General features: G+C 31.5%; 1 protein-coding gene and 1 long non-coding RNA gene across 2 annotated transcripts; one reads left to right on the top strand and one right to left on the bottom strand.

Moving 5' to 3' along the window:
* The first annotated feature begins 966 nt into the window (after positions 1–966).
* LOC111305124 (tubby-like F-box protein 3) lies at positions 967–4,942 on the top strand. Its single transcript, XM_022902349.2, has 7 exons — positions 967–1,166; positions 1,442–2,144; positions 2,891–2,978; positions 3,263–3,392; positions 3,472–3,651; positions 3,783–4,265; positions 4,513–4,942. The coding sequence occupies exons 2-6, from the start codon at positions 1,797–1,799 to the stop codon at positions 4,252–4,254; spliced, it is 1,218 nt and encodes a 405-aa protein (XP_022758084.1). The 5' UTR covers positions 967–1,166; positions 1,442–1,796; the 3' UTR covers positions 4,255–4,265; positions 4,513–4,942.
* Positions 4,943–5,115: 173 nt separating this feature from the next.
* Positions 5,116–5,827, bottom strand: LOC111305125 (uncharacterized). Its single transcript, XR_016331336.1, has 2 exons — positions 5,479–5,827; positions 5,116–5,386 (listed from the first exon to the last, which is right to left on the bottom strand). It is a non-coding gene; the product is annotated as an uncharacterized LOC111305125 (long non-coding RNA).
* Positions 5,828–13,804: the final 7,977 nt, after the last annotated feature.

Here is a 13,804-nt window from a genome sequence, read left to right as displayed (position 1 = left end):
AAATTTGAGATAAATAAAAAAGTTATAAATTTTAAATTTGTCAAATATTAATTATTAAAAATTAGTTAAATCTCAAATTTAATAACAAACAAAATCATCATATCTAACTTTTAATCATGTATATATTAATATTTTATGGTCATATTTAATGCATATGATAATTGATAAAATAAAATAATAATTGTCTTATATTATGTTTGTTTTTATTTTAAAAAATTGATGAAATTACAAAGAGGATTAATCATTTTATTGTTATAGAATGATTTAATCATCTAAAAATAAAAAAATATTTTTAATTCATAGGATTAGACTTATACGTTTTATTATAATTTTAAAATTTATATAAATAATTTAAATTATATAAACTTTAAGAAATGATAATTTTGATAAAATTTTATTCTATCATAACATTTACATAAATCAAATACAAAATAAAATGATATTATATTATTTAATTATATTTATAATATTATTTTATTTTTTTATTATAATTTTATATACCAAATACATCATATACGAATATTATTCATAATTTTATTTTATTTTATATATTTTTTAAATATTATATGTATTAAGTACATTATCAATTTTAATGATGGGCATATTGCTATCAATTGCCTAATATTTTTAATTTATTATGTAATTAATGCTAATTAATTAATATTATTAAATCATTAAATTCCTCAAAATGCAAAACATATTAGAAAATTCTTAAAAAGATGTACCGACGGTGAAACCAAAGAATACAGACAATGTAAACGGAAGACCTTTTTTTTTTTTTTTTTTTAACTAAAAAAGGGTGGAAAGTGAAGTAAAACCAAAGACCAAACCAAAACCGGAATCGGGCGGCCATGGGCTTTGGAATTAGCGTAGGACAAAGGGCAGTATTGGATAAGGAGCAGATGGGACCCATTGTCCATTGAAATTCTGGTCTAGGTGCCTTGACTCAAGCTCCCCGCATAAACCGCACCAAAAGCAACCTAAACAACAACGCCAAAAGCCCTAACTTTCTGCCTCTCCTGCATCTGCTGGCTGCAGACAGCACTTTCTCTCCGTCCAAAGACCTCAAGATTTCATTGAACCCGAAAACTGGGTCGACCATCTGACCCGAAAATCCGATCCATGTTGGCCCGGGATGTTCTTGCATGTTCTTTGATGTTTTTAAGGTTTGATAAATTGTCTCAATTTATATTATGTTTTCTGGTCGTTTTATGGGTCTTGGTTTCTTAGGATAAGGGGAGAGATCTGCAGTGGTTTGTCTGAATATTGTTTCTTGTAAGTTCGTTGTTTTTTTTTTTTTTATTGCTTGCTTTTGTTCGGTCACTAGATTTATTGGGTGAAAGGTAAGTTTTTGTAGTATGGGCAAAATTGTAAGATTTTGATGCTTGGTGTTACTGTCTATTTCTAGGTGTGAGTGATGGTAATCTACATTGTTTTGTAGGGGAACTGGTGATTGTGGGGTGCTGACTCACTTCGATTAGTGGAATATTTTTCCATCTTATTGGACTTCTGGTTCTCGATCATGTTGTTTAGTGCTTATTAGCTTATTTGTGTATGAAGTTTGAGAGGTTTTGGAACATGGGTTGATTATACTCTTGTATAATACAACTGCATAATTCAAATCATTAGTGTTTATTATGGTGTATGATAGCAGCGATCATTTTATGGTGTTTGGTGTAGAGAATTGGAGGAAAATTGGATGTTTTTAAGTACATTGTTGAGTTATTAGAAATTTTAGAGGTGAAGTGCTTTGTTAAGCTATCATTGGATTCTAGACGATTAGGACTGAGGCATCAATGTCGATTAAGAGTATTATCCAGGACATGAAGGGGGAGTTGGGGAGTATCTCCCGAAAAGGGTTTGATGTTAAGTTTGGGTATGGCATGAGATCGAGGTCACACAGGGTAGTTCAGGATAGTTCAGTTCCAGTTGATGCGTTCAAGCAGAGTTGTTGGGCAAACATGCCTCCTGAGCTTTTGAGGGATGTGTTGATAAGAATAGAAGCATCGGAGAGTAGTTGGCCTCCACGAAAGAATGTGGTTGCTTGTGCTGGTGTATGTAGGAATTGGAGAGAGATTATGAAGGAAATTGTGAAAACCCCCGAAATTTCTGGCAAGTTGACATATCCAATCTCATTGAAGCAGGTAATAGATGTCAGTCTGTACTTTTTTCTTCCTCAATCTGATTTACTATTTGATTCAATTGCTTTCATTTGGTTATGTATTCATCTTAAAGCAATTCTGTTATACTCTGGCTTTGAATCTCTAGTTCTTAGTCTTCTTTTTTCTTTTTCAAGTTTGATTGATCATTGAAGCAAGAATATTTAGTAGCATTTTCAAAAATAGTAGCAATACCATGTGCCTGTTGTATTCTCTTATTTGTGTGGTGATTTCATAAGTAATGGTTGAACAGTGCTGATAAATGTGAAAAATGATGGGCTGTATTGTCCTTTCTGCTGGTTTAGCTGAGAACCGTATTGCATTCTAGGATTGCCTTGGCCCTTGCAATACTCTTTAGGAAGTTTAGGAATCTGAAGTTAGAAATATGTTGGGTACTGTACCAGTATCCTGCTGCATCACAAAAAATTTTCTTGTTAAGTTATTGCATCATAAAATTTTAACTTTAGTGATCAACTGCGAACATGAAATTCTATTTCATAATCTCCTAATATTCCAACTATTTGTGCTCCTGAGATGAATTGTGAACTTGAGAGTTTTTTGGCAGTATAATTGCTTAAAAGGTATCTGTTTAAATTAATGTGGAATAGACTATAAGCTCTCTGTTTGTACTTGGAAGTTGAAACAATTTTCTTTATTCATCAATTTCTGTGAATAAGTAACTGAAAAGTTAGGGCACATGTTCACAGACTTTGGTTGTTTTGTTTTTGCAGCCTGGGCCAAGGGACTCCCTCCTTCAATGCTATATAAAACGGAATCGTAGCAACCAGACATATTATCTTTACCTTGGCTTGAATCATGGTGAGCTTCTTTTTATTGATTATGTTTTTTTGTTGGGTGTGATGGGAGGGGTTGGTATTGTGAGCTTTACCATCACGTATTGCTTGGTGCTGGTGTCTGCTGACAGGATTTTGCTTATATTTATTGATTGAATTAAAAATGTTGATGGATATATGATGTAGTTAGATTCATAGAAAGTTAGTGCCTTAACTATTTGATTATTTTGATGAGCACCTTGCTTCTCTCTGGGTGTCTTTCCTTAGATGTATATGTGAAATGTTTTGCTTTGTGTATTTTCTTGGCAGCTTCAAACGATGATGGAAAGTTTCTTCTTGCTGCAAGGAAGTGCCGCCGTCCTACCTGCACAGATTACATCATATCATTAAATGGTGATGATGTGTCAAAAGGAAGCAGTACCTACATTGGAAAATTGAGGTATTGTCAGCTGGATAATGATTTTGCTGATACATTAATCATTTTGGAAAACTAAACTTACCTTGATTAGCTTTAACAGATCAAACTTTTTGGGGACCAAATTCACAATTTATGATGCACAGCCTCCAAATGCTGGAGCCAAAGTAACTAAAAGTCGCTCCACCAGGCTAATTAACGTGAAACAAGTCTCTCCTCGTGTCCCAGCTGGAAACTATCCTGTAGCCCACATCTCATATGAGTTGAATGTCCTGGGTTCTAGGTAATTTGTATAGTGAAAGTCTCTCTCTCTCTCTCTCTCTCTCTCTCTCTCTCTCTCTCTCTTTCTGTATCTGGGGGTGGTCATCAGTTGTTTTTGTATGCTCATTTAACTTAATGTATTCTGGAAAATAGAGGTCCAAGGAGAATGCAATGCGTCATGGACGCAATCCCAGCCTCTTCTATTGAGCCTGGAGGTGTTGCTCCAACTCAGACTGAGTTCCTACACAATAATCTGGATACCTTCCCATCACTGCCATTCTTTAGATCAAAATCAACCCGCTTAGAGAGTTTCCTGTCTGGACCTTTGTCTGGCCAGAAAGATGGAATGCTGGTGTTGAGGAATAAGGCACCCAGGTGGCATGAACAACTCCAGTGCTGGTGTCTGAACTTCAATGGACGGGTGACAGTTGCTTCAGTCAAAAATTTTCAGCTGGTTGCTTCTCCAGAGAATGGAGTTGCTGGGCAGGAGCATGAGAATGTCATTCTCCAGTTCGGAAAAGTGGGAAAGGATGTATTTACCATGGATTATCAGTATCCAATCTCAGCTTTTCAGGCATTTGCTATATGCCTTAGTAGCTTTGACACCAAGATTGCTTGTGAGTGATTTGCAATCAGGTATGAGTCTAACATAACTCTTGGACTTCTGACAAATTAGTCTCAATATAAGCATAATTTTTGTCAATGCCTTTTTAATTTTTCTGGATAGAGACAAATAGTTAAGCCCATTGTGCTTTCTGTTGGTATACCAAATTTCAACTTTTCTATATCTGTTTAGTTATTTGTTAGTATAATCAATCTTTTAGGGTTTCCTACATTTGCTTATGGATCTTAAGTGGTTGAAGCTCCTGCTTTTGGACTGCAGGTATTGCCAGATGCAAAATAGTTGGTTTGCAGAGTAATAGTCATGCTATGGACTCGGAATGTTCTGCTACAAAGTTTCTATGTACTTTAATGCTTTCTGGTTTCCATATGAGCAGTTTGGGGTATAAATTTTATTTTAGTTCTTTGCTGTACATATAACTGTTTGTATTATGAGCGAGACATGATCGCTACGTTTGTCGCGTGCTTTGCTAACATAGTTGTCTCTTTGATCATTGAGCGAGAAGAAACTAGAAAATCTGTCTAATGTCTTCTTGAATTTGCTAATGGGGTTTCCCTGTTGGAGACTTTTGTCCATTTTAGATGTCCGCTTCCTCATTTTTCAAATTGTGCCTGTTAGATGTTAGTCAGAAATTCATTTTACTAACAGTTTGGCATAATTGTTGATATTTACTGTTCAAGTTCTTGGTTAATCTTTTGCCTGTCCTCAAGCTTGGGACTTGTTTTTATGTTTGGTACTGAGGTGGATAAAATGAAAAACGAAGTTCATTCTTTGGTACAACACAAATTCCGATAACAGAACTTGAAAAACGCAGAGCAAAGTTAGGATTAAGTTTCCCAAGTGAAATGAGCAACAGCAAGCCAATTAATCAGATTATAGCATTTATTAATTCTGATACCAGTGTGCATGGTAATAGATAAGAAGAGAATTGGAAACAACAAAACAAAGTGGACAGCAATTAAGAAACTGTAGAACTGTATTGTAAGGTTTAAGGAAAGACACAACAGAACGGGAGCAGCAGCCAGCAGATGACTGCTGTTCAACAAACACAAAAGATTAGAATGGGGGAGGGCCATAGCCACGGGGTCCACCAAAGCAGTCCTGTAGTAGCCAACAACAGCACAGGCAGTAGAAGCTGCAATCAAAAACAATTTAAGGTGGGGAAAAGAAAATCAAAGCGCAGTTAACTAGACATGGGAGGAGAATTCGGAAAGATTGATCGCTTACCAAGAAGAAATCATATTGCACAAGCCATTAGCAAAGCCACCAAAGAAACCACCAGGCCCAAAACCAGGGCCTCCAAATCCAGGGCCCCAGGGACCTCCAGGACCCCCAGGCCCAAATCCACCAGGCCCTCCTGGTCCTCCTCCCCAACCACCAGGTCCTCCTGGTCCTCCTCCAGGTCCGCCAGGTCCCATGGCTAACTTCCTAGTCTGTCTTCAATCTCCACCACTGGCAAGAGGTTGCCGAAGAGAATTGCAGTCTTGAAACGTAGGTATCTTACAGAAATGAAATATCAGGGCCGATCGTCCTTTTAAGGTATTTGCGAAGTCTTCGAACTAGTTTGGACTCATAATGTGAAATAGGGAGTTTACTTAAGGGAGAAGGTTTAAGCTGCACTGTTGTAAGGATACGTGTTTGGTCTCCCACAACAAGAAACCTACCAGTCAAGTCAGTTATATCCTTAACTACTATTCCTTGTTGACCCTTTATCTATCATTCAGAGCTTCAATCAATGAATATGCAAAATTCACACTTGCAGCTACTAGGAATGGCATCAGGTCGGTTCGGGGTGAGTTTTAACTACTATTCCTTGTTGACCCTTTATCTATCATTCAGAGCTTCAATCAACGAATATGCAAAATTCACACTTGCAGCTAATAGGGATGGTAAAACTCGTCTTGAATCCGATTTGAGTTTATGTTTTATTAAACCTGAATTCGATCTGAATTGTTTAATATTCGAATTCGATTCGATTCGATATTATGTAAATTGCATTCGATCTGATTCGAAATTAATAAAAATATTATTTCTTAAATATAAATATTTAAAAATATCATTATATAAATATATATAAATAATTAATTAATTAAAAAATAATTTTTTTTAAATAATATCGGATCGAGTAAGGTCGGATTTTATGCATACCCAAACCTGACCCAAACCCGATTGTTATATAATTTTATCCGACACAAAATTCGAAATTCAAAAAAAAAATTTAACTTTATAAAATCGGATCGAACTGAAACCTGTCGAAAATGGACTTGATTGCCGTCCCTAGCAGCTACAGACGGTCGAAATTCGCGCATTTCAACAACATTTACCCTGACAAAAAAAAAGAAACCATTGACTTAAAATTAAACCCTTAACAATTTGCCAATTTCTCTTGTTGGTCTTCACATGTTATTGTGTGATTTGCCAGTTGCCAGGCAACTTATACAGTTTTGGAGTTAAAGACATTCACGATTCACTGTATAAACAACAAAAGCAATGGAAACCATATAAGGTGAATGAATTGGTACTCCAGGACATGGCACTCTCGGATGTTGTCTTTGCTGGTTTTTATCCTAAACCTTGTCCAACTGGCAGTTGGACTCTGAAAATTGTAAATTTGACAAATTTTAGGATACAAATCTGATTCTTCAATGATAATAATTTTTAGGGGAAAGAAAATGGATCAAAGAGCGGGGAATAATAATTAAGAAAAAGCCTCAGATTAGCATTTTGGCACTTTCATCAACGCAAACAACCACCCATGCAGAAAGGATCGACACGGTGCGCTTTATTTGTTGTTGCAGCTCTTGCCTTATGAATCACATCTCATCATCAGCTTTTATTCTTAATAATACTAATAATAATCCACTGAAAATATCTAAAATACCTTCATAAAACCAAAAAAAAAAATTAATATATTAACCACGGCAGAAATTTTCAGCTACAGAAAATAAAAACAAAGCCAAAACATGACCAATTTTAAGTTTCAGCTGCCATTTGCAAGGATGAACTCAAAAGCGGGCAAATATAGAAGCCGTGCAGATATCGGGCTAGGGTTTTGTTTTTAGCAGTTTGAACATTTTTGGGCTTTTGTAAAGCTCGCCCGATTTGGTCAATGATGTCTGAGCCTTTCCAAGTTGATTGGGCTTTTGAAGAGTTCAGTTTTTTTAGTCATTAACCATTTCTGGCCCACTATTACTTTTTTATAATTACAGTATAATGCAAAAAAAAAGTTATATAATCGTACATAAATAGGAATAGATTATATCATATGAGGGGAAAACTTTTTTTAATTATAAAACATAGGCAGTTTCTTTTTTTTTTTTTTTAAGTTGTTCATGATTTTGGTATTGTTGAATTAGTAGCACTATGCTTCATTTTTATCACTTAATAAACCAGCTTTTTTTTTAATCTCAAATTAACTTAACTTTTAGATACTATTAATTAAACTTCCTATTTACTTAACGACATCCCAAATTATACTACTGGTAAGACTTTATATATATATATATATATATATATATATACACACACACTAATAAAAGGCGAGCCTATAGTTGCTTCAAAATCTTCAAGAGAAATCATGCTTGGCTTTCTCTTAATGTGATAAGAGATTATGGGGTAAGGTTTCAGCATGATCTTCCCATGACACATGATAGCACTAGCAGCAAAGCCAATAATCCTGGCAGGTCCATACAAATTTACAAGGTTCGTTGGATTTGATTTATCAAATCTCATGATTTTATTCATAAAATTAGTATCATTGGTTGCAAATGGTATGAATATATGTAATTATCAATCAAATTTTATTATATAATCAATGCTAGATTTATAACTTTTTAAGATTATGATATTTTCTCTTACTCTAATATATATCATTAATACTCTAAAATTAAATTTGATATCAAATATCATGATAACATAAATTTATAAAATATGATCTATTTTAATTTAATAAATCTCACTATTTTATATATATATATATATATATATATATATATAAACATCTCACATGTTTAAAATAATAAATATTTACAATTCGAGTCAAACTCCAATACACAATCTCCGTAGACCGTGACCAAGGGTGGCCGACCTTGCTCAAGGTATCGCAGCTGGGTTTTTCCTTTTTAAGGAGTAAAAAAAAAGAAAAAGAAAAAGTACAGCCCTTAGCTAAAGGCCAGATGGCAACACCAATATGCCAACAAAACGGGAAATTTGTCTTATATTCTGTAATTCAAGATTTTTGTAGTTATGTTATGTACTTAACATTATCAAGTACAGTATTATACAACTCCTGCACAGCTAGCACTCTGACATTACCTCTTTAAAGTAAAGTATTTAATGATGCCAAACAAAACTGATTTCTTTACACCAAAAAACTATCCCTCGAAAGTCGAAATCCTACTCCCAAAACCCCACTGTAGTTGACCCTCAACTTCCAACCATTTTCGATTTTCTTTCTTACACTTTATTTTTTTTGCAGCTGTTCTACATGCCTGCCCTGCAATTTTGGAGACTCTACAGGTAAAAGAAAATGACAAACAGCACTAGTTTTACTATTATAAGTGGAAGTTCTTGGCCCGTTGCATAAGGCTTTAATTTCTCGAAAAAGAAAGATATGTGACATTTGTAGATGTTTCAATGCTTTGATAACTGACACCCTGAAGCCACCTGGTGCCAGTCTATGGGGCATCAAAGCTCTCTCATATCAGTTCCTCATCACTATTTGCTCTCAATGCCCAAGCGACTCTACTGCTTAAAAATGGGTTCTTCGTTTCTCAATCATTTATGCTTGCTCTTCCACCAAATACCAATTTCACTTTTGCATTTACTCCCTTCATTTCTTCTTTATTTTTCTATGTTCAATCACAAAAATTTTAGTAGTGATTGCTTGGCTGTGGCCGAAAAAATTCACTGATTGTAAATTTCTCTATTGAAAAACAACACGGGAGTCGAGAGACGGGGAAGAAGTTGTTTAAATCAAAGAACTTCATTTCTAAGTAAATAGTAAAACTTGTAGATGTAAATACTTAAAACTGTTCTAAGGCCGAACCTAAGTGGGGCTCTTTCTCGGACATCAATATCAGTGTTATAAATGAGAAATAAAGAAACCATCAAATCAATGACGAAAAAAAAGGATCGGGACCCATCGGCCTGATCCTTGGGAGAGTGGTCCAAAGTAGCTTAATTAATGAATAAATAACCGTTGGATTATAGCGAGAGTTTTGATGGGGAGGTTCGAACAATCAGGACCACTGAAAATTAGCCATTAATCGAACTCCCCGATGGAAAAAAACAAAAAAAAGGGCAGTAGGCAAGGCCCATGATAAAAACTTCTCGTATCCAACAGATGGGTTTGATAACTCACTCAAACTAACATTTGGTGTGAGGGTTCACCAACTGATTGGTCCTATTGACTTTACCATTGTGGCAAATGACGCTATCAATTAACAATATTTGAACCCCACGTTAGAGCATTTATGGCCCAAATCTAGATCTTTTATTTATGAAATCAAACCTCTTGGATAGAGAAATTTAAAAAATAAAGATATTTTAAAATATTAATATTTGTCATTATTTTATTTATACAAATATTTTTTTACAAAAATTTAATCTATCAAAATTTGACGAGATAAAAAATAATTATAAAATAATAATATTATTAAAAATAAAAATTATATACGTATAAATAAAATATGTAATATTGATAACGTTATATTTGTAAAAATATATAGATATTATTAATAATATAATAAACATTAGAATTAAATAAAATATTATTTTAAATTTGAGTTTTCTATTTTGTAGTGATTTTGTGCATTAAATAGATACAAAATTTTAAAAAAATTTAGAAAATTATTTTTTTATTATGAGTGTAAATGATATATTAATACGTTTAAATTACTTGGATTCGATTCGAATAAAACTTGAATTTGATTCGATTATTATCGAGTCTAATTCGAGTAATTTGACTCATCGATCGAGTCGAGTTTGAGTATTCTTATACCCGACTTGAGTAGTTTACGAACTTAATCGAGCTTTTATACTTAATTTTTTTATTATTTTAATTAATAAAATATATCGAATTCAAGCTCGAGCTCGAATACAAATAATCGAGCTTTTATCAAGTATAAAAATTAAACTTATTTTTATATATTAATCGAGCTTAATTAAACGAGTTTGAGCAATTCGATTTAATCACAAATCAAACTCGAGCTAAAAAAATAAAACTCGATCTAGTTTAAACCGAGTATCAAGTGACGAGTTGAAAGTCGAATTCGAACTCGAATTTTTCACTGTATCAACTTGACTCGACTCGATTACACACATATTCTTTACTCAAATAAGTAAATTTATTTTTAATCTTTTTAAAATTTTAATGAAAACAAAATTTCTTTTTCAAATATCACATCCAAACACATTTCGAGCGAGTTGTCAATTTTGATATCAGTACATTAAAAAAAAAAGAAAAACTTTTTTTTAAAGTGTGTATTTTTTTAGCATGATTGAATTTTTTTCCAAGATTTGGCTTGATCTCTTTCTTTAGAAATCATAAAGGTGCATTCTTTTATATTAACTTAATACATTTTAAATTTTAGTTTAAAGTGTTTTTTCACAGAGATTGGACTTATAAAAATAATTTTTCTTTTGTGGGTTCACATCTGTAACATTTATATGTATTAGGTGTTAGTTCGTGAGAAAATATATGATGTGATTTTTTTTTTTAAGAAATCAAGTGAAATTTTTATTTGAATTGAAATTGCTACTTTACCAACTTTTTTTTTTCTTCAAATTAGTTGATTATAACATTCCAAGCTGAAATAGTAACTGATAACTAATTGATTAAATAGTCGTGAATAAACATTATACGTCATAGTCCAATCGGATACTATCTCATATAAGACAACATGACGATGGTTATTGATTGCGAAATAAGACAATAGCACACAATTTTCCAGCAAATTTTGACTGCCCGCTGGTTTATTCAAAATTTTGTTTTTAATTTCCTTTTTTTTGTTATCGTCGCCGCTTGTTTAATCAATTGAAATTGCCTCATCCTCAAGCACGTTGAAGCCAAATTTGTCGTGTAGTAGACAACTTCGTAAAGAAATTTCGTAAAGTCTGTCACCAGAACATGATGTGCTGCTTTTTTTTTTTTGGCTTAAACAAAGAACTAAAAATTGGCATAAGATAGTGATCGATTCTGATTTATTGGTCATAATTAATTTTGTCTCAATTTGAAGCATTGAAATTGATATTTCTTTGGTGTTTTATTCTGATGGATTTGTTCCTTTAATCGCTTTAAAAAAATAATTTGATTTTTTAAATAGTAGATATATGCACTTACAATTAAATTAAATATTTAAAATTTAAGTCATTTTATTTATATAATTTTTTTAAATAAATAATATTTAACATAATTAAATTTCAAATTTCATGACATATCAATCTTTTTTATATTTTCATATTTCAACTTTCTTTAAAAAAAAAATCAAATGCTTAAGTTTGACTATATTTGAGAGTAACGTATCTCATATTATAACTTAACATTTTTATTTTACTTGCAAGCAGCTATTTTTTTATTAAAAATCTGAAAAAAAAAAAAAAAAAGAAGGAAATCAATAGGTGAGATTAAGTCGGGTAATAATGGAGAGTAATGGAATTAGGGAAGGGAAAAAAAGGTGGGTGTTCACAGTTTCCCACTAATGCAGTTGATTGGACAGAGCAAGGCGGGCAATAAGGGGGGCAGACTTCGGCCGACCTCTAAATCGAGCCAACTTTGTTTTTCTTTGGCGGGTCCCTACGCTTCTTGTCTTTCTAACCTGTGCCGTGATACTTGACCTGACTATATTTGGGTTTTTCTAGCCACTATTTTTTTTTTTTTAAACTCCTTTCCCTTAATCCAGTTACGGTAGTATTTACTTTTTCACCTTCTTGTACACCCTTCGGCTTTAAGGATAGAGAGTAGGATTATTCGTCTTTAGTGCATTAAAATTGGGTTTTGAACTTCGTTCCTTTTTTATATTTGGGAATAAATCTAATTATTAAAGATTATTTAATAATTATTTTAAGAATTTTTTTAGCATTAATTGTGCTAAATTCAAGAGAAAACTGTTCATTAATTGCAGTTTTATTTCTTTAAATATTATCTTAATGGGTATCACTTAGAGCTGAGTATTATTTTGTTAAAATAAAAAAAAATCAAATCTATTAATTTGGTTTGAAAACTAAAAACTTTTAGTTTGATTTCAAAACCAAATCAAATTAAAATTTTAGTTTTAGTTTTAGTTTGGTTTGGATTATTTTGAAATTTATCTAAATAAAAAATAATAATATTATATTTATATTAATATCTTAATATTTTATTTATATAAAATTTGTAAATATTAGTATTTTTATCTAAAAATATATCTAAACTCTCTTTAATTTATGGTTTCATTTGAAAAGTTAATCATATACATCACCCACTTCTAAGACTCTTAACTCTAATTATTTTTCTCCAAAATCAACATTCATGCACTCTATATTATTTTCTCTCAATTTGAATAATCAAGATCTTTTTGTCTCAATTTATGTATTTGTTCAATTCTATAATTATTATTTTTATTTATAATTGGTTCTTTACAATCTCAATCCATGAGTAATTAAATGGATGAGATTTTTCTATCTACAATATGTTTTCTAAAGTTTAAGAAAATAAAAATATTTTAAAATAAATTAAAAAAAAAAACAAATTCCAACTTTTTAAAGTAATTTTTAATGATTGTTGCACTTGTTTACTCAATCAACAAATCAATCTTTACGCTCATCAAATTAATATATGTCTTATTATCACATCTTCGTTAAAGATAATTAACATCTAAACTTTTCGTCGTAATATAAGCTTACCTCCATCCCTTTGCACATAAATAGATTCACCTAACAACCACAATTAACGTTTCATTAAAATATTATCTTACATCAAATAAATTAATCTCTAACTTACTTAAAATTATTAAATACAACTTATGTTGAATTTAAATTATTAAATATAATTTACACTCGTCTACGTAATTTTTCTTTAAGCTCCGCATGAATTTTTCAACAACCATTAACAATCTTTGTCACATTAGCTTTCATTGTCTCATATGTAAAGTTAAAAAAAGTCCAAAATTCTAAACCCTTATTCACTAAGTTTTCTTCATTTTTTATGTAATTTACTTAAAAAAAAAAGCCTTAGGCATTTTGAATATTATTTTTTATTTGATTCGAATATTTATAAACCACAATTGATATGATCATACTATAAATTAATTTTAATATAATATTTTAAAATATTATTTTTAATATAAATTATATCTTAATTATATATAAATATAATATTTTTATTAAATTAATATTTTAAATGAAATTATTAAATAATAAATTTATTAATATAATATATATAAATTAAATAAATAATAAAAACATTTGTATACATACTCTAGTTGGGTTGATGTAACATAAAATTTGACTTTAACTTGAATCTACTTCAAAGAAAAACGATGTACCTCTGACTTACCTCTGACTTGATTTTTTA

Source organism: Durio zibethinus, chromosome 21 (genome assembly GCF_047325235.1).
Source record: "Durio zibethinus cultivar Kanyao isolate XHJ-2024 chromosome 21, ASM4732523v1, whole genome shotgun sequence".
Lineage (NCBI taxonomy): Eukaryota > Viridiplantae > Streptophyta > Magnoliopsida > Malvales > Malvaceae > Durio > Durio zibethinus.
Note: the sequence above shows the minus strand (reverse complement) of the source record. Positions and strands in the feature narration are given on the sequence as shown.